Source organism: Ursus americanus, chromosome 27 (assembly GCF_024610735.1).
Source record: "Ursus americanus isolate L20-20 chromosome 27, mUrsAme1.1.p, whole genome shotgun sequence".
NCBI classification, from domain to species: domain Eukaryota; kingdom Metazoa; phylum Chordata; class Mammalia; order Carnivora; family Ursidae; genus Ursus; species Ursus americanus.
This window is the reverse complement of record NC_142153.1, coordinates 10,098,348-10,118,034: the sequence shown is the minus strand read 5'-3', so window position 1 is coordinate 10,118,034 and position 19,687 is coordinate 10,098,348. Positions and strand designations below refer to the sequence as shown.

Genomic DNA, 19,687 nt, shown 5'->3' with positions numbered 1-19,687 from the left:
CATGTGAAGATAATGCAATGATATCCTCCTCTGAACATGTTTCTTCTCTTGTATCTCCTCACATTCCTTGCTGACCAGAGACATTTCTAACCTCTTTCAAGGTTTATATTTCCTAGTCTCCTTGTTCTATATCTTGTTTTTTTTTTAAGCTACAGAAATGACAACTGAATGTAAATGACTACAGCAAGTTGGAAGAGCTGTTTAGGATAGCTTATTTTTTCAGCAAATGGATATGTTTTGTACCTACCATGTGTCACCTACTGGCCTAGTGTTTGAAGATATAAAGATAAATAAAGATAAACAAGGCATACTTTTTCTTAAGGAAAATCACCTTCAGGGAGAGGAGGCAAATTCTATATAAGCAAATAATTACTAATATAGTACTCACATTTTTCTAATAATATCACTGTCTTATATGCTAACAATTGTAAGGTTTCTTCCTTAGTGCTTAGAGTTTTCCATTCTGTCAGGAAATTCTTCTTCCTCATTTTTATAGTTAGTATAGGAACCTTATTTTAACAAATAAGTGTTCCTCAGTGATTGTTACATAGAACCCTAAAATTTGGTTTTTGGGAAGTAGCTACTTAAACTGTAACCTGTAGTCAGAGAAGAATAGTTATAAAAGTTGTCTATTTTTTAAAATCTTGCTTTTCTTATTCAGACTGTGTGCATAAAGAAGATTAATAAATGCCTTTTCATAATTACTGCTAAATTTTATTTTTATAAATCAAATTTTACTTATTACATATACTTCTGTTATATAAGCAATGTGATCATTTTTCAAAAGCAGTGCCAACCAGAGAGAAATTCATTTAGATTTCTGTTTACTATTGCTTTCATTAAGCCACTGACTTGGAGAACAGGGAATTCCTTAATCACTGTAACGCTGTATATTTATACACCTTGCAAATGATTATGTAGTTTCTGCTGCCTTTATATCTATAGAGAGAATCGAATGGAAAGTTAATTTTGTGGATTGTGGGAGATTTTTGTCTCTTCAAAATTATCTCCATAATGTAAAGAGTTTGGGTCAAAATACTGAGCTAAAAAATGTTCTTTACCCTCCTCTTCCTCCTCCTCCTTTTGGATTCTGTCAGAGTTCTATAATAGAGAATTGATTAAAAGCACTTACAGTTTTTGGGGCACCTGCGTGGTTCAGTCGTTAAGCATCTGCCTTCAGCTCAGATCGTGATCTCAGAGTCCTGGAATCGAGCCCCGCATTGGGCCCCCTGAAGTCTGCTTCTCCCTCTCCCACTCCCCCTGCTTGTGTTCCCTCTCTCTCTCTCTCTCTCTCTGTCAAATAAATAAATAAATAAATAAATAAATAAATAAATAAAATCTTAAAAAAAAAAAGCACTTACAGTTTTATTCTTAATATTACAGAGGAATACTGCAATTTGAAAATGTTTCTTATGGAATTGAGCCTCTGGAATCTGCAGTTGAATTTCAGCATCTTCTTTATAAATTAAGGAATGGAAATGGTGAATTTGAAGATCTTACTGAAAATAACCAAGGCATAGAGCAAAACCCAGTGGACTATAACATTTTTGTAAGTGAAAAGGTGAGTTTGTGTATGTTTTATTACTATTTTCAGGGCAATTATTGTCCTTACTTAATTTATGTAAAAGAAGATTATATTAATGTATTGTATAACTGTAGCAAATATTCTTTCCTTCAGAACATCCTCATCTTTTCTTAATGTTACAATTTCCTTTGAACCATAAATGGCCTTTTCCTTGCATCAACTGATCATCTACTTTTTTATGATACATTTTTATTCTAATCCTTATTTTGTTATATACTTACAACTTTCTAAAGACTAGTGTGTATTCAGTGTAAATTTAAGAAACTAAATTCCTACTTTTGTGTCTGTATTCCTGGAAGTTATTTAAAGGCCAGTATTTTTTTTCAGCTATAGTCAAATTTTATTCTTTCTGTATCTAAAGCTCAGCACATCTTTTGATTCAGGGGAATTTTTTTAAATTAGTTATTGGGGTAGAATTTAATGATTCATCAGTTGCATATAACACCCAGTGCTCATTACATCAAGTGCTTTCCTTAATGCCCATCACCCGATTACCCCTTCCCCCCCACACCTTCCCTCAGCAACCCTCAGTTTGTTTCCAGAGTTAAGAGACTCTTTCCCTATGTTCATCTTTTTTGTCTCTTAAATTCCACATATGAGTGAAATCATATGGTATTTGTCTTTCTCTTACTGACTTATTTCACTTAGCATAATACCCTCTAGTTCCATCCATGTCACTGCAAATGGCAAGATTTCATTTTTTTGATGGCTGAGTAGTATTCCATTGTATATATATACCACATCTTCTTTATCCATTCATCTGTTGATGGACCTCTGGGCTCTTGCCATAGTTTGGCTATTGTGGACACTGCTGCTATAAACATTGGGGTGTATGTGTCCCTTTGAATCAGTATGTTTGCATACTTTGGATGCAATTGCTAGGTCATACGGTAGCTCTATCTTTAACTTTTTGAGGAACCTCCATACCGTTTTCTGGAATGACTGCACTAGTTTGCATTCCCAAGAACAGTGTAAGAGGGTTCCCATTCTCTGGATCCTCGTCAACATCTGTTGTTTCCTGAGTTGTTCATTTTAGCCATTCTGACTGGTGTGAGGTGGTATCTCTGTGGTTTTGATTTGTATTTCCCTGATGCCAAGTGATGTGAGCATTGTTTCATGTGTTTGTTGTCCACTTGTATGTCTTCTTTGGAGAAATGTCTGTTCATGTCTTCTGCCCATTTCTTGACTGGATTATTTGTTTTTTGGGTGTTGAGTTTGACAAGTTCTTTATCGATTTTGGATACTAGCCCCTTATCTGATAAGACATTTGCAAATATCTTCTCCCATTCCATAGATTGCCTTTTAGTTTTGTTGATTGTTTCCTTTGCTGTGCAAAAGATTTTTATCTTGATGAAATCCCAGTAATTCATCTTTGCTTTTATTTCTCTTGCCTTTGGAGATGTGTCTAGTGAGAAGTTGCTGAGGCTGAGGTCTAAGAAGTTGCTGCCTGTGTTCTACTCTAGGATTTTGATGACTTCCTGTCTCACATTTAGCTGTTTCATCCATTTTGAGTCTGTTTTTGTGTATGGTGTAAGAAAATGATCCAGTTTCATTCTTCTGCATGGAATATCTTCTTCCATCCTTTCACTTTTAGTTTATATCTATCTTTAGGCCTCAAATGAATCTTTTATGGGCAGCATATATGGGTCTTGTTTTTTTAATCTAGTCCCTTATCCTGTGCCTTTTGATTGAAGCATTTAGCCCACTTACATTTAAGGTTATTATTGGTAGGTGTGTACTTACTGCCATTTTGTTAATTATTTTCTGGTTGATTTTTTAGTTCTTTTTGTCCCTTCTTCTATTGCTCTCCTACCTGTGTGATTCGATGACTTTTTTCTGTTATGCATGGATTCTTTTGTCCTTATTTTATTGTGTATCTATTATAGGTTTTTGGTTTGTCATTACCATGAGGTTCATAAAACAACCTATGTATATAGCCATCTTTTTATTTTTTATTTATTTTTTAAAAATTTTTCTTTATTTGACAGGGAGAGAGAGAGAGAGAGCACAAAAAGGTGGAGCAGCAGGCAGAGGGAGAGGGAGAAGTAGGCTCCCTGTTGAGCAGAGAGCCCAGTACAGGGTAAATTCCAAGACCCTGGGATCATGACCTGAGCCAAAGGCAGCCGCTTAACCAACTGAGCCACCCAGGGGCCCCTATAGCCGTCTTTTTAAAGTTGATGATCTCTTTATTTTGAATATATTCTAAAAGCACTACATTTTTATTCCCCCTCCATGTTCTAATTTGATTTCATATTTTCATCTTTTATTTTTCCTTAACCAATTATTGTAGATATAGTTGATTTTGCTGCTTTTGTCTTTTCACCTTCATACTAACTTATAAATGCTTAATCCACTACATTCACTTTACTTTGCCAATAAGATTTTACTTTCATAATTTTCTTTTTTTAATTTAATTTAATTTAATTTTATTTTTATCAATATTTTTTTAATGTTTTTTTATTATGTTAGTCACCATACAGTACATCCCCGGTTTCCGATATAAAGTTCGAAGATTCATTAGTTGCGTATAACACCCAGTGCACCATGCAATACGTGCCCTCCTTACTACCCATCACCGGTCTATCCCTTTCCCCCACCTCCCTCCCCTCTGAGGCCCTCAGTTTGTTTCTCACAGTCCATAGTGTCTCATGTTTCATTCCCCCTTCTGATTACTCCCCCTTTCTTTATCACTTTCATAATTTTCTTACTTGTAGATACGACTTTTTCTTATCTACTTAAATAAGTCCCTTTGACATTTCTTTTAAGTCTGGTTTAGTGTGATGAACTTCTTTAATATTTGGAAAACTTTATCTCTCCTTCAATGCTAATGAAAGCCCTGCTGGATAGAGTATTCTTGTTTGTAGGTTTTTTCCATTCAGAACTTTGAATATATCATGGCAATCCCTTCTGGCCTGAAAAGTTTATGCTGAAAAATCATCTGATGGGTTTATGGGTGTTCCTTTGTTTATAACTAGTTACTTTTCTTTTGCTGCTCTTAAGATTCTCTCTTTATCTTTATTTTTTGACATTTTAATTATTATCTTGCTGTAGATCTTTTTGGGTTCATCTTGTTTGGTCCTCTCTGTGCTCCCTGAACCTGGACGTCTGTTTCCTTTTCCTGATAAGGGACATTTTCAGCTATTATATCTTCAGATAAGTATTTGTCTGTTTCTTTTCTCTTCTACTTCTGTAACCCCTATAATAAGAATGTTAGTATGCCTGATGTTGTCCTAGAGGACCCTTAAACTATTCTCCTTCTTAAAACTCTTTTTTCTTTTTGCTGGTCAGCTTGAGTACTTTCCGTTACCCTGTCTTCTGGATCACTGATCCATTCTTCTGCCTCCTCTACTCTGCTGTTGATTCTCTCTAATGTATTTTTCATTCAGGTGTTGTATTCTTCAGCTCTGGTTGTTTTTTATTTAAGTATTTTATATCTCTTTGTTGAAGTTCTGTGTGTTCATCCTATCTTCTCCAAGTTTAGTTATCAGATTTATGACTATTACTTTGAACTGTGCCAGAGAGATTGCTTATCTCCATTTTGTTTAGTTCTTTCTCAAGGTTTGTCTTGTTCTTTCATTTAGAACATATTCCTCTGTCTCCTCATTTTGCCTGACTACTTCTTTCTGTCTGTGTATTAGGTAGATCAGCTATGGCTCCTTATTTTGAAGGTATGGTCTTATTTAGAAGGTATCCTGTGGGGCACAGAGCATAATTTTCCCTCATCACCAGAATGAGGCACTCTAGGTGTATCCCCTGTTTGAGATCTGTGTGCCCTTCTGTTGTGACTGTGCTGCAACTGCTTTGGATGGTTTCATGGGCAGGGCTAGCCCCTGTTGTGGTTGGGTGCAAGCCAAGTCACAGCTGTTGCTGTTGCACTGGTGGGCAGGGCTTCCTCCCGCCCTTCCATCAGGCAAGAGCTCCTTTGGAAGGTCTTGTCCTGGCCAAGGCCGCCTGCTTGGTGTGTTAAGTCGGTAGCCACTTTGGGGGCTGTTGGTCCTGGCCAGGTATGCCTGCTGGGTGTGATAGAGGAGGACCACCTTGGAGGAGTACCTGCCAAAGTGGGTGGGTTAGACAGAACCAGTCCTCAGGGGAACCCTGGGATGGGGTGTACAGTGGTAACAACGTAGATGGAAAGTGTCAGAACTGGTACCAACCAATATTGGACCAGCTAGGCAGAAGGAGGGTGAGAAAAATAGCCCCTACCAGCTTTTCTGTTCTCAGAGCAAGTTTTTACAGATCTCTGTCCCTCTGACATATACCCTAAAATTAGTCATTAAATTTTCAAATAGCTGCCTCTGTGCTGGGCCTCAGAATGAGTGAATATGTGCACAGGCTCTTTAAAAGCACAGTCTCAGTTTCCTGTAGCCCTCTAACACTCCCGGAATTAAACCCTGCTGATTTTTAAAGCCATATATTATGAGGGCTAATCTTTCCACTACAGGCCCCCAGTGTAGGGAGTACCTAATGTGGATCTCAAACCCCTTGCTCTTCAGGGAGGCAAAAGTCAACAAAATGGAAGGAGCAAAAATTCTTGCAAACCATATACCTGATAAGAGGTTAATATCTAATATATGTAAGAAACTCATACAATTCATAGCAAAAATAATGAGATTTAAAAATGGCAAAGACTTAAATAGACATTTTTCTAAAGAAGACATACAGATGGCCATCAGATATGTGAAAAGGTGTATGCCATCACTAATCATCAGGGAAATGCAAATCAAAACCACAATCAAATATCATCTCACACCTATTAGGATGGCTATTACCAAAAAGACAAAAGGTAACAATTGTTGGTGAGGCTGTGGAGAAGAGGGAACCTTTGTGCACTGTTGGTGGGAATGCAAATTGTTGCAGCCACTGTGGAAAGAATATGGAGATTCCTCAAAAAGTTAAAAATTAACTACCTATGATCCAGAAATTTTACTTCTGGGTATATATCCATAGGAAATGAAATTAGTATCTTGAAGAGATACTTCTACACGTCCATCTTGAGAATATATATTTATATTTATACAGTGGAATATTCAGCCTTGAAAAGGGATATCTTCCCATTTGTGACAACATGGATGAACCTAGAGGATGTTATGCTAAGTGAAATAAGCCACACACAGAAAGACAAATACTACCTGAATTCACTTATATAGTGCAATCTTAAAATAGTCAAACTCCTAGAAGCAAAGAGTAAAATGGTCATTGCTAGGAGCTGAGGACAAGAAGAAATGGGGAAATGTTGGTCAAATGGTACAAAGTTTCAGTTAGGCAAGATAAGTAACTTTTGGAGATTAAATATATAGTAATATGGCTATAGTTAACAATAGTGCATTGTAAACTTGAAATTTGCTGAGTATTGATCTTTTGCGTTTTTATTATGACACAAAAAAGAAAATGGTCACTATGTGAGGTGGATATGTTAATTAGCCTGATTATGACAATTATTTTAATATATATATATCAAAATATCAAGTCTTATACTTTAAATATATATAATTTTTGTCAATTACAACTCAATAAAGTGAAAAAATGATTTTAAAAGTTCAGAAAAAACAATTTATGAAAGTTTTATAGGCTTTTAAGTGCTCTTTTTCTTTTTTCTAGTCAGAATCAGCTGTTCCAGATTTAATTCCTCTTTATCTAGAAATGCATATTGTGGTGGATAAAGCTTTGGTATGTATTTTTCTTTTTCCTTGCTTTTACATATTTGGTATGAATGTATAATTATCCCTAGCAGAAAGGAACTTAAAAATTCCAATCTTTTTACTACATGTTGTAGAGAGAACAGTGGAAAAATTTGCAAACTGAAAAACCAAATACTCAAAATTACATATTTCTATCAGAAATGTTTTATTTGAAATCTTTACATAAAAATGAATAACAAAATTATTTTTGGGCTGGTACTTCACATTTTTAGGAACTCTCTCCATCCACAATATTTTTAATGGTGATATTTGTTTCAAGTGAAAATCTTTAAGCTTTTAGTTTTTGTTTTTAGGGCACTTGAAGAGCCGTATGTAGCCTAGGGAATGTTTTGTCCTACAAAGTATTTATTGGCACAAAAGTGATGACAGTATAACTATGAGAACTGCTTACATTCCTGTATCGAGACTTTTTTTTTTTGACAGGTTTTTAAATGTTCACCTGTTCCAGTGTATTGTTTACCTGGTAAAACATACTTCTAAATCCCTGATTCCCAAAAACTATTTGAGGACCTCTAAACTTCAGAACCTTGGGATGAAAACTTAGTTGCACCCAATCAGGTGTGGCTTTATTTTCTCTGTATTTCAGAGATTTCAGAAAACAGGGATAAAAATATACTTTCCAGGTTTTGTTCTGATGATAAACATTTGATTGTCACACCTCTGGAATACTACAGAGAATAGGAATCAAATACATTATTAATTCTAATTGTAGAATTGTACAGCTTGTCAGGAAGCCGGAGTTAAGATTCAGAGACATATAGAATTTAGAGAAGAATATGAAAATACTTGATTTATTAGAATATAGGGGAAAAGGACAAAGGGAACATTTAAGAGAAAATTAAGATATTTATAATAATGATGACTAAATTTCCAGGGAATATTCTGGATTATAAAAATCTTTTTTTTAAGTATTATGTTATAAACTTTGACAGTTGTTTTAAGAGCTTCTTGTCCAAATTGTCAGGTTTGCCAGCTATATGTTACTGATTAAACTTCCCTTTTCTGTTTTTATACATATTTACATATTCTTTAATAAAACAAACATTGAGCTTGCTGTAGCATCTGTGTTACTAGATGCTGGGTGTATAAAGAGGAACAATAGTGATATTGTCTTCAGTGACTTCCCAAATTTTAAATCCACAGTTGTAGTCTAGTGAATTCAGCGATATGCTTGAAGGAAGCATATGAGAGTATAAAAACATGGTCCAATGATGGAAAAAGACATGGAAACACATAGCTATAACCTGGGGTACTATAAAAACAAGCAAGTAGGTATGTTAAAGTGTGTTTTTTTATTATTCATGTATGATGGGGCCAACAGATCAGGAGACGAAATTGCTATTAGGGAGATAGTTTGTTATTCACAGTTCCCAAAAGGAGAGAATATGCCACATCCTGCAGAAGCCACATGGGGAAATAACAAAATAGGTAAGGAGACAGAGGGAGCAAGGGGAGAACATGGACAGGAGACCTGATAATGGTTTCTGTGGGAAAGAACCCTCAAGGCAAAGTAGACAAGTTTAGGGTTGTCTAGCTTGAATAATTTCAGTGGGTTCTGGGATGTAGGGGTTGTCTCTAGTTGGCTCTTTGCATGATTAGGGCAGGGGAATAATGGCTTGGAGTGTGAGATCCTGATAAAGGAGGTGGTTGGGGGATGGTTTGTGGATAAGTTAGCTTGGATAATGAGGTGAGGGTGGGACCAGGGAAGACTTGATGCAAAACTTTTCCTTGCAAAGGCACATAAACATGAGAGAAGGTTCTTTTTATTTTTTAATTTTATTTATTTATTTATTTTTATTATAATAATATTTTTTTATTATATTATGTTGGTCACCATACAGTACATCCCTGGTTTTTGGTGTAAAGTTCCGTGATTCATTAGTTGCATATAACACCCAGTGTACCATGCAATATGTGCCCTCGTTACTGCCCATCACCAGCCTATCCCATTCCCCCACCCCCTTCCCTCTGAAGCCCTCAGTTTGTTTCTCAGAGTCCATAGTCTCTCATGCTTCATTCCCCCTTCTGATTACCCCCCTTTCTTTATCCCTTCCTTCTCCTACTGATCTTCCTAGTTCTTATGTTCCATAGATGAGAGAAACCATATAATAATTGTCTTTGTCTGCTTGACTTATTTCACTTAGCATTATCTCCTCCAGTGCCATCCATGTTGCAGCAAATGTTGAGAAATCATTCTTTTTGATAGCTGAGTAATATTCCATTGTATATATGGACCACATCTTCTTAATCCATTCATCTGTTGAAGGGCATCTCGGTTCCTTCCACGATTTAGCTATTGTGGACAATGCTGATATGAACATTGGGGTGCATATGGCCCTTCTCTTCACTACGTCTGTAACACTGGGGTAAATACCCAGTAGTGCAATTGCTGGATCATAGGGTAGCTCAATTTTTAACTTTTTAAGGAATCTCCACACTGTTTTCCAGAGTGACTGTACCAACTTGCATTCCTGTCAACAATGTAGGAGGGATCCCCTTTCTCCCCATCCTCTCCAACAATTGTTGTTTCTTGCCTTGTCAATTTTTGCCATTCTAACTGGTGTAAGGTGGTATCTCAGTATGTTTTTGATTTGAATTTCCCTGATGGCTAATGATTTTGAACATTTTTTCATGTGTCTGTTAGCCATTTGTATGTCTTCATTGGAAAAGTATCTGTTCATATCTTCTGCCCATTTTATGATTTGTTTATTTGTTTCTTGTGTATTGAGTTTGAGAAGCTCTTTGTAGATCTTGGATACCAGTCTTTTATCTGTACTGTCATTTGCAAATATCCTCTCCCATTCGGTGGGCTGCCTCTTAGTTTTTTTGACTGTTTCCTTGGCTGTGCAGAAGCTTTTGATCTTGATGAAGTCCCACAAGTTCATTTTTTCTTTTGTTTCTCTTGCCTTTGGAGATGTGTCATGAAAAAGGTTGCTGTGGCCGATGTCATAGAGGTTGCTGCCTGTGTTCTCCTCTGGGATTTTGATGGATTCCTGTCTCACATGGAGGTCTTTCATCCATTTGGAGTTTATCTTTGTATATGGTGTGAGAGAGTGGTCAAGTTTCATTCTTTTGTATGTAGCTGACCAATTTTCCCAGCACCATTTATGGAAGAGACTGTTTTTTTTCCACTGGATGCTTTTTCCTGCTTTGTCAAAGATTAGTTGCCCAAAGAGCCGAGGGTCCATTTCTGGGTTCTCTGTTCTGTTCCATTGGTCTCTGTGTCTGTTTTTGCGCCAGTACCATGCTGTCTTTGTGATCACGGCTTTGTAGTACAGCTTGAAATCCGGCATTGTGGTGCCCCGAGCTTTGTTTTTCCTTTTCAACAGTTCCTTGGCGATTTGGGGCCTTTTCTGGTTCCACACAAATTTAAGGGCTGTTTGTTCCAGTTCTTTGAAAAATATTCCATGCTTATGCATTGGAAGAATTAGCATAGTTAAAATGTCCATGCTACCCAGAGCAAGCTACACTTTCAATGCTATCCCGATCAAAATACCAATGACATTTTTCAGAGAAGGTTCTTTTTAAAAAAAACCTTCAAGTTTAGTATGATTAATACATAGGGTTGAAGAAGGAAAATGGAAAGAGATAAATTGAAGAACTGACACAATATTTGGATTTTATCCTAATGGTAATGCAGCATCATTAAAAAGATTTTAAAGAAGGGACTGACAGGTTCGTGTTTTCATTTTAGAATCATCATTTTTGTGATAGTGTAGGGACTGGATTGCTGATGGGATAGTTGGAGACATTTAAGAGACTATTCCAATAATCAAGTCGAACATTTACTAATTAGTAGTATTAGTAATAGAAAAAAAGCAATTTTAAAAGTTACTGCTGAGGTTGAATTAGAAGGACTTAAATTGATTTGATTTATCCATTCACTTAATAAATTTATTGAGCATCGTGTAGATGCCAGTTACTATTCTACTTATTGAGGATGCAGCTGTGAAAAAGTTCTGCTCTTATGGAACATGCAGTATCATAAATGTGGGAGGTCATAGATGATAATACCATTAATTAAAGTAGTGGAAAGGTAAGTAGGACCACATGTTTGAGGGAGAATCATGAGCTTCGTTTAAGATATGTTTAATTTGACGGTCCTGTGGAACCGTCTATACTTAAGACTTTTGCTATACTTTAGAGAGGTGATTTATAGATATTGAATTTGACACATTCCACAAAGCTTATTTAGATTTCAGCAGTTGTATATACACTAATTTGTGTGTGTGTGTGTGTATAGTTTTATGCACTAGGATCACATATGCAGCCTTGTATAATCATTGTCACAATCAAGACACTCGATAGAACCATCACTATAAGACTCTGTTACATTATTTCTTCATAGTCACATCCATTTCTCCCTATTTCCCTATACTTTGTAACCTCTGGCAGTTGCTAATCTGTTCTCCTTTCCTTGATTTCAGGAATATTGCAGAAATGTTATCTTGTAGTATATATCCTTTGGAGATTTTTTAAATACTCAGCATAATTGTCTTAAGGTTTATCCAAACTGTTTCATATATCAACAGTTTAGTCAGTTCCTTTTTATTAATGATCAGTATTCCATGGTATGAATGTGCCACAGTTCGTTTAACCAGTTAACTACTGAAGGACATATGAATTATTTCCAACTTTGGGCTAATAATAAAATTGTTACGAACATTTATGAATATGTTTTTTTGTGAGCATCAGTTTTTATTTCTTTAAGATAAGTGCCCAGGAGTGTGGGGCGCCTGGGTGGCTCAGTTGGTTAGGTATCTGACTTGTGATTTTGGCTCAGGTCAGGATCTCATGGGTTGTGGGATTGAGCCCTGTGTTGAAGATACTCTCCCTCTGCCCCTCCTCCCACTTGTGCTCACTCTTTCTCTCTTGAATAAATCTTAAAAAATACAAATAAATGCCCAGGAGTGCAATTTCTGGGTCATATGGTAAGTATATTGTTTGTTTTGAAAGGAGCTGCTAAATTTTCCAGAGTGGCTGTACAATTTTACATTCCCACCAGCATATATGAGTGATCCAGTTTATATTTATTTTTTTTAATTTGTTACTGACTTATTTTGAACTGTTCTAACCCCAAAGCAGCCTCAAAGTTCTGAGAGTAGATGGAGAGTATTTCTCAAAAATATTTTGCATAACAGATTGTATTTAATTTTAAAATTAATTTTGTTTTTCAGTATGATTACTTGGGCTCTGATAGCATGATAGTAACAAATAAAGTCATCGAAATTATTGGCCTTGTAAATTCAGTAAGTATTTTCCTTTTCATACTAGTTAGAAAAATTTATACTAGTTTTGAAATTATAATGTACATTAACTTCACTTGGCATTTCTGAATAATTAACCCATCTATACAAACTGAGTATGGATTTGTCAAAGCATTGAATTAATTTCTTAGTTATTGTAAAATAACATAAAGATTAATTTTTCATGTATTTCTCTCTTTTGTTTTTAGATGTTTGCCCAATTTAAAGTTACTGTTGTGCTGTCATCGTTGGAGTTGTGGTCAGATAAAAATAAGATTTCTACAGTTGGTGAGGCAGACGAAGTATTGCGCAGATTTTTAGAATGGAAAAAGTTCTATCTTACTCTAAGGCCTCATGATATTGCATATTTATTCATGTAAGAATAATGTTCCATTATTCTTAGAAAAAGATCTGTGATGATGATGTGGCTTTATTTAGGGAATTTTTATCCATCGGTGACTATTAATACATTATTATGTGCTTCACTCAGGCCTCATATCCTCTTTCTGTCAGTAAAAGAAGCTTGCTAAAATTTATTTCTGTGCTTATTAGCTTTTTACTAATGAGGAGATTGAGATTTCTAGGAGATTGAGAACATTTAGAGATTTCTAGAGGTTAAACAATTTCAGGATTCTTGGATCTAGTGGTGTCCTTCTGATTTGAACCCACAGGTTTTAACCCCAGAGCCCATAATCTTAACCACTAACTAAAAAAATGGGATTTATCTTATAAAGTTTGTATTTTTGTTATGAAGTTGGATCAGAGGTTCAGGAAAGTAGGTTAAAAATAGTTTACCCTAATGAATTTTCTGCATTATCTTAAAAAACTAGTTTTCTTTTTTGTTTTGTTCTAGTTTTTATTATGGGAAATTTCAAGCATAACGGCAGTTAAGAAAGTAAAATAATGAATCCTTATGTACCTTACATATCCATAAAACAATTATCAGTTTATGGCTAATTTTTTTCTTTTTCTCACCCCCTCAAACTCAGTTATTTTGAAGAAAGTCCTATGTGTCATTATTTACAGATCTCTGAAAGATAAGGATTGTTAAGGATTCTTCAAAATGTATTTACAATACCATTATCACACCTAAAAAATGGCATTCCTTAAAGTCATCATTGTTTAGTCAGGGTTCAAATTTTGCATATTTTCTAAAATATTTTATATTTTACAGTTGGTTGGTTCAAATCTGTATCCATGCAAGGTCCACACATTCCATTCATTTGATATGTCTCTTAGTCTCTTTAAATCTGTGGGTTTCATTTCTGTTATATTTTCTTTCCAGTTTATTTGTTGAAGAAATCAATATAAGTTTTCTAATAATTAATTATAACCATATATTTTTAATTGAACTCATATAAAATTTAGTAACAATTATAATCAGCAATATCTTTCAACCAATCTGTATATACATATTTTTAAGTTGGCGTGTCAGTATTTCCTTTGCAAGTGTGAGATTAAAAATTTTCCCACATCTCTGCCAACAATAAGTGTTATTGATCTTTTCATTTTTTTCGTCAGTCTGATTAATTAATGTCAGTGCTATTTATTTACTCTTAGGTTTTAATTTTAATTTCCATTAGTTAACATACAATGTTATATTAATTTCAGTTGTACCATATAGTGATTCAACACTTCCATAAAACACCAGGTGCTCATCACAAGTGCACTCCTCAAACCTCATCACTTCTTTAACCCATCACCTTAACCACCTCCCCTCTGATAACCATCAGTTTGTTCTCTATAGTTGAGTCTGTTTCTTAGTTTCCCTCTCCCTCTCTTTTCTTCCCTATGCTCATTTGTTTTGTTTTCTAAATTCCACATATGAGTAAAAAATGTGGTATTTGTCTTTCTCAAACTGACTTATTTCCCTTAGCATAATATTCTCAAGCTCCATCCATGTCATTGCAAATGGTAAGATCTCATTCTTTTTTTATGGATGAGTAATATTCCATTGTATATATATACCACTTTCTCTTTATCTGTTCATCAGTTGAGGGACACTTGGGCATTTTCCATAACTTGGCAATTGTACATAATGCTGCTTTAATATTGGGGTGTATGTATCCCTTTGAATTAGTATTTTTGTATTCTTTGGGTAAATACCCAGTGCAATTGCTGGATCATAGGGTAGTCCTATTTTTACCTTTTTGAGGAAACTCCATACTGTTTTCCAGAGTGGCTGCACCACTTTGTGCAAGAGGGTTCCCCTTTCTCCACATCCTCTCCAACACCTGTTGTTTCTTGTGTTGTTGATGTTAGCCATTCTGACAGGTGTGAGGTAATATCTTATTGTAGTTTTGATTGTACTTCCCTGATGATGAGTGACATTGAGTAACTTTTCATGTGTCTGTTGGCCATCTGTATGTCTTGTTTGGAAAAATGTCTATTCATGTCTTCTGCCCATTTTTAATTGGATTCATTTTTTGAGTGTTGAGTTGTATAAGTTCTTTATATATTTTGAATACTTACCCTTTTTCAGATATGTCATTTGCAAATATCTCTACCCATTCCATAGATTTCCTTTTAGTTTTGTTGATTATTTCCTTTACTGTGCAGAAGCTTTTTATCTTGATGAAGTCCCTAGTTTATTTCTGCTTTTGTTTCCCTTGCCTCAGGAGACATATCTAGTAAGAAGTTGCTATGGGCCGATGTCAAAGAGGGTTACTGCTTTGTTCTTCTCTAGGATTTTCATGGTTCCATGTCTTACCTTTACATCTTTCATACATTTTGAATTTATTTTTGTGTATGGTGTAAGAAAGTGGTCCAATTTCATTCTTTTGCATGTTGATGTCCAGTTTTTCCAACACCATTTGTTGAAGAGACTATCTTTTCCCATTGGATATTTTTTCCTGCTTTTTGTAGATTAATTAGCCATATAGTTGTGTGTTCATTTCTGGGTTTTCTGTTCTGTTCCATTGATCTATATGTCTGTTTTTGTTCCATTGCTATACTGTTTTGGTCACTATAGCTTTGTAGTATAACTTGAACTCTGGAATTGTGATGCTTCCAGCTTTGCTTTTCTTTTTCAAGGTTGCTTTGGCTATTTGGGGTCTTTTGTGCTTCCATACAAATTTTAGGATTATTTGTTTCAGCTCTGTGAAAAATGCTGTTGGTATTTTGATAGGAATTGCATTAAATGTGTAGATCGCTTTGGGTAATACAGCCATTTTAACAATATTTGTTCTTCCAATCCAAGAGCATGGAATGTCTTTCCACTTCTTTGTGTCCTCTTCAATTTCTTTCATCAGTGTTTTATAGTTTTCATAGTATAGGTTTTCACCTCTTTGATAATAATTCTTTTCATAATAATTTGTTAAAGCATTGCAATGAAGATTTTAAAATTGTACCGTCCCTTGTATATTTATTAACTGATCTTCTGTAAAGTGGAGCTTTCTCTCATTAATTGGGATTATGCATGTTTGTGATACAGTTTTTTTTTAAAGATTTTATTTATTTACTTGAGAGAGAAAGTATGTGTGAGAGAGAACACAAGAAGGGGGGAGGGGTAGAGGAAGGGGAGACTCTCAAGAGGGGTAGACTCTCTGCTGAGCAAGAAGACTGATGTGGGACTCGATCCCAGGACCCTGGGATCATGACCTGTGCCAAAGGCAGATGCTTAATCAACTGAGCCACCCAGGTGCCCTGTGAAATGCAGTTTTTATGGAAAAGGCAATATGTGTGTTTTTCTCTTTAAGTATAAATTTTCAAGAAAGGAGATAGTAGATTTCTGTATAGTTGTAAGAAATGAGATAGATATTAAAACTTACTACAAAGCTACAGGAATCAAAACAGTATTACTAGCATAAAGATGGGCAAATAAGCCAATGAATAGAAAAGAGAGTCAAGAAATAAACCTTTGCATATATGATCAAAAGATTTTTGGCATGGATGCTAAGACCTTTCAATGGGGGAAAAGACAGTCCCTTCAACAAATCGTGTTGGGAAAACTGGAGATCCATGTGGAAAAGACTGAAGTTGGGCTTTATGCAGTATACAAAATTAACTTGAAATGGGTCAAAGATCTAAATTTAAGACCTAAAACTATTAGAAGAAGCAATAGGGGGAAAACTTTATGACATTGGATTCGGCAGTGGTTTCTTGAGTATGACATCAAAAGCATGAGCAACAAAAGTAAAAATAGATAAACTTGTATACATTAAAAAGGACAAAAAGAACAGAATGAAAAGGCAATCATGCTTATATGGTCAGTTAATCTATGAGTAAGGAGGCCAGAATATCCAATAGGGAAAAAGCAGTCCTTCAACAAATGGTGCTGAAAAAACCAGACAGCTCCATGTAAAAGAGTGAGGCTGGACCAATTTTTTTTTTAAACCATACACAAAAATAAACTAAAGATGGATCAAAGACCTAAATTTCAGACATGAAGCCATGAAACTCCTAGTAGAAAATATAGACAGCAATTTTTTTTGACATCAGCCATAGAAACATTTTTCTAGATATGCCCTCTGGCAAGGGAAACAAAAACACAATTAACTATTGGGACTACACCAAAATAAAAATCTTCTGCACCATGAAGGAAACCATCAGCAAAGCAAAAAGGTAACCTACTGAATGGGAGAAGGTATTTTCAAGTGATATATCTGATAAGTGGTTACTATCCAAAATATATAAAGAACTTATGTAACTCAACAGCAACAAAAAAATAATCTGATTAAAAACAGAAGGCCCGAATAAACATTTTTCTAAAGAAGACATACAGATGGCCGACTGACACATGAAGAGGTGCTCAACATTACTAATCATCAGGGGAATGCAAATCAAAAACCACATTAGATATATCACCTCACACCTATCAGAATGGCTAAAATAAAAAAGACAAGGGGTGTCTAGTGGTTTGGTCAGTTAAGCATCAGACTCTTGATTTGGGCTCAGGTCATGATCTCAGGGTTGTGAGATTGAGTCCTACATTGGGCTCTGCACTGGGCATGAAGCCTGCTTAAGATTCTGTCTCTCTGCTTCTCCACCCCATCACACACTGTCTCTCAACAAATGTTGGTAAAGATGTGGAGAAAAAGGAACCCTTATACACTGTTGGTGGGAATGCAAACTGTTGGATCTGCTGTGAAAAACAGTATGAAGTTTTCTCAAAAAATTAAAAAAAGAATGCCATATGATTCAGTAATTTCACTATTTGATATTTACTCAAAACAAAAACACTAATTCAAAAAGGTATATGTACCCCTATGTGTATTGTAGCATTACTTACAATAGCCAAGATAATGGAAGCAACCCAAGTGTCCATTGATAGATGAATGGGTAAAGAAGAAGTGGTATATATACACAATAGAATATTATTCAGCTATCAAAAAGAATGAAATCTTGCCATTTGCAACAACATGGATCAACCTAGAGAGTAAAATGCTAAGTTAAATAAGTCAGATGGAGAGGGATAAATTCCATATGATTTCACTTATATGTGGAATTTAAGAAACAAAACAAAAATGAACAAAGAAAAAGGAGATTAAAAACTGGACATTTAAATTCAGAGAACAAACTGGTGGCTGCCAGAGAGGAAGTGGGTGGGTAGCTAGGTGAAACAGATAAAGGGGATTAAGAGTACAGTTATCTTGATGAGCACTAAGAAATGTATAGAATTGTTGAGGCATTATATTGTACACCTGAACCTAATACAAGACTGTATGTTAGTTACGCTTGAATAAAAAAAGAACAGAATGAAAAGGCAACCTATGGAATAGGAGAAGAAATTTTCAAATCATTTATCTGGCAAGTGTTTAATATCCAGAATACATAAGGAACTCAAACAATATAACAGCAAAAAGACAGTCTTATTAAAAATGGGCAAAGGACTTAAATAGACATTTCTCCAGATAAGATATACAAGTGTCCAATAAGCACATTAAGAAATCTTTGTCATTACGAATCATTAGAGGAATGCAAATCAAGAAATAGATACACTCAATCTGGAAATATTTTTTTTTCTGAGAAAAAAAAACTAAGCTGCATATGGACAAGAAAAAAAACCATGTTGAAACAGGGAGGAGAGGCTGAGACACAATCTCACCATAAATGGTTACTCAGAATTTGGGGGAACTCATAACTCTGAGCTTCTCTCTGAGGAACTAATGGCTTAAACCCCACATCTAACAACCCAGCTTTTAAGACCTGCACCTGAGAGGAAAGCCCACAAAACATCTAGACTTGAAAGCCAATAGAGCTTGCATCATAAGATCCACAGCTATAGAGAATTGGGAAACAGTTATTAAGGGCTCATCAGACTCTGAGGTTACCCCACAGGGCCTAGAACACAGGTAGTGGACAGAAATGCCCAGTCTTTCTGTGAAAGAGGGAATTTAACACACATCTAAGGGCCTAATGAATTACCAGTAGTTGCCATCTTTGTGCTTTCCTTCTGCATTACTCTAGGTTGCTGGAATCTCCAGAAAGACCTTGTGCACTCATCTGGTGCCAGTTTTGTGGCTATTGCCCAAGGAATATCTGTTGGATCACCAGATGGTCAGTGGGGCTTACTTCCATGGGTCCTATAGGACTATAGCTAATAGAGAAATAGTTCTTGACTGGCTACACCCCGCAGGGCACAGTACAGAGATAGGAAACTGAAATGTACCCCCAGTCGTTCTGTGAAAGAGGCCTATTTGTTATCTTCATAGCTCTGGCCTGACGGCCACATAGTTAAATGCACATTGAGTTAAACAAACATCTAGAGGCTGACTATAATCCTCTTCAGAGACTGGGGAGGCCAGCAGGTGCCAACTTCATGCCCTTCCTCTGTCTTCCCCGAGGTCTTTGGCATCTCTAAGAAAGGAGCTTGTGCACATATCTGGTGCCCTAAACTTAGAGGCTGCTACCAGAAGATACATCCCTTGATACTCTGGCTTTGATGGCCAGTGGGGCTTGTGTTCATAGGGTGAAAGGGTGCTAACAAAGAAATGGTTCTTAACTGGCTGTCACCCCAGGGCTCAGCATAGTAGGAATAGAACAAAATGCCAGTCTCCCAGTGTTCCCCTGAAAGAGGTATGTTTGCATATGTTAAAGACTTCTGCCTTTGTGTCTGGCTTCCAATCAGCTTGAATCTAGATGCTGACTGAGACCCTCCCATTTGGGGCAGAGAGAGGTCTTGGCACACCATCATCTAGTGGGTCCCTCCAAAAATA

General features: G+C 35.8%; 1 protein-coding gene across 2 annotated transcripts in view; it reads left to right on the top strand.

Annotated features, from left to right (window-relative positions):
* The window catches only part of ADAM32 (ADAM metallopeptidase domain 32), a 145,788-nt gene that overhangs the window by 31,875 nt on the left and 94,226 nt on the right, over positions 1-19,687 (top strand). For both annotated transcript variants that reach the window (XM_087856383.1, XM_087856381.1), the window contains exons 6-9: positions 1,384-1,561; positions 7,184-7,252; positions 12,462-12,533; positions 12,740-12,906. In XM_087856383.1, the coding sequence (XP_087712509.1) occupies positions 1,384-1,561; positions 7,184-7,252; positions 12,462-12,533; positions 12,740-12,906 (486 nt within the window). The remainder of the gene's footprint in view (positions 1-1,383; positions 1,562-7,183; positions 7,253-12,461; positions 12,534-12,739; positions 12,907-19,687) is intronic.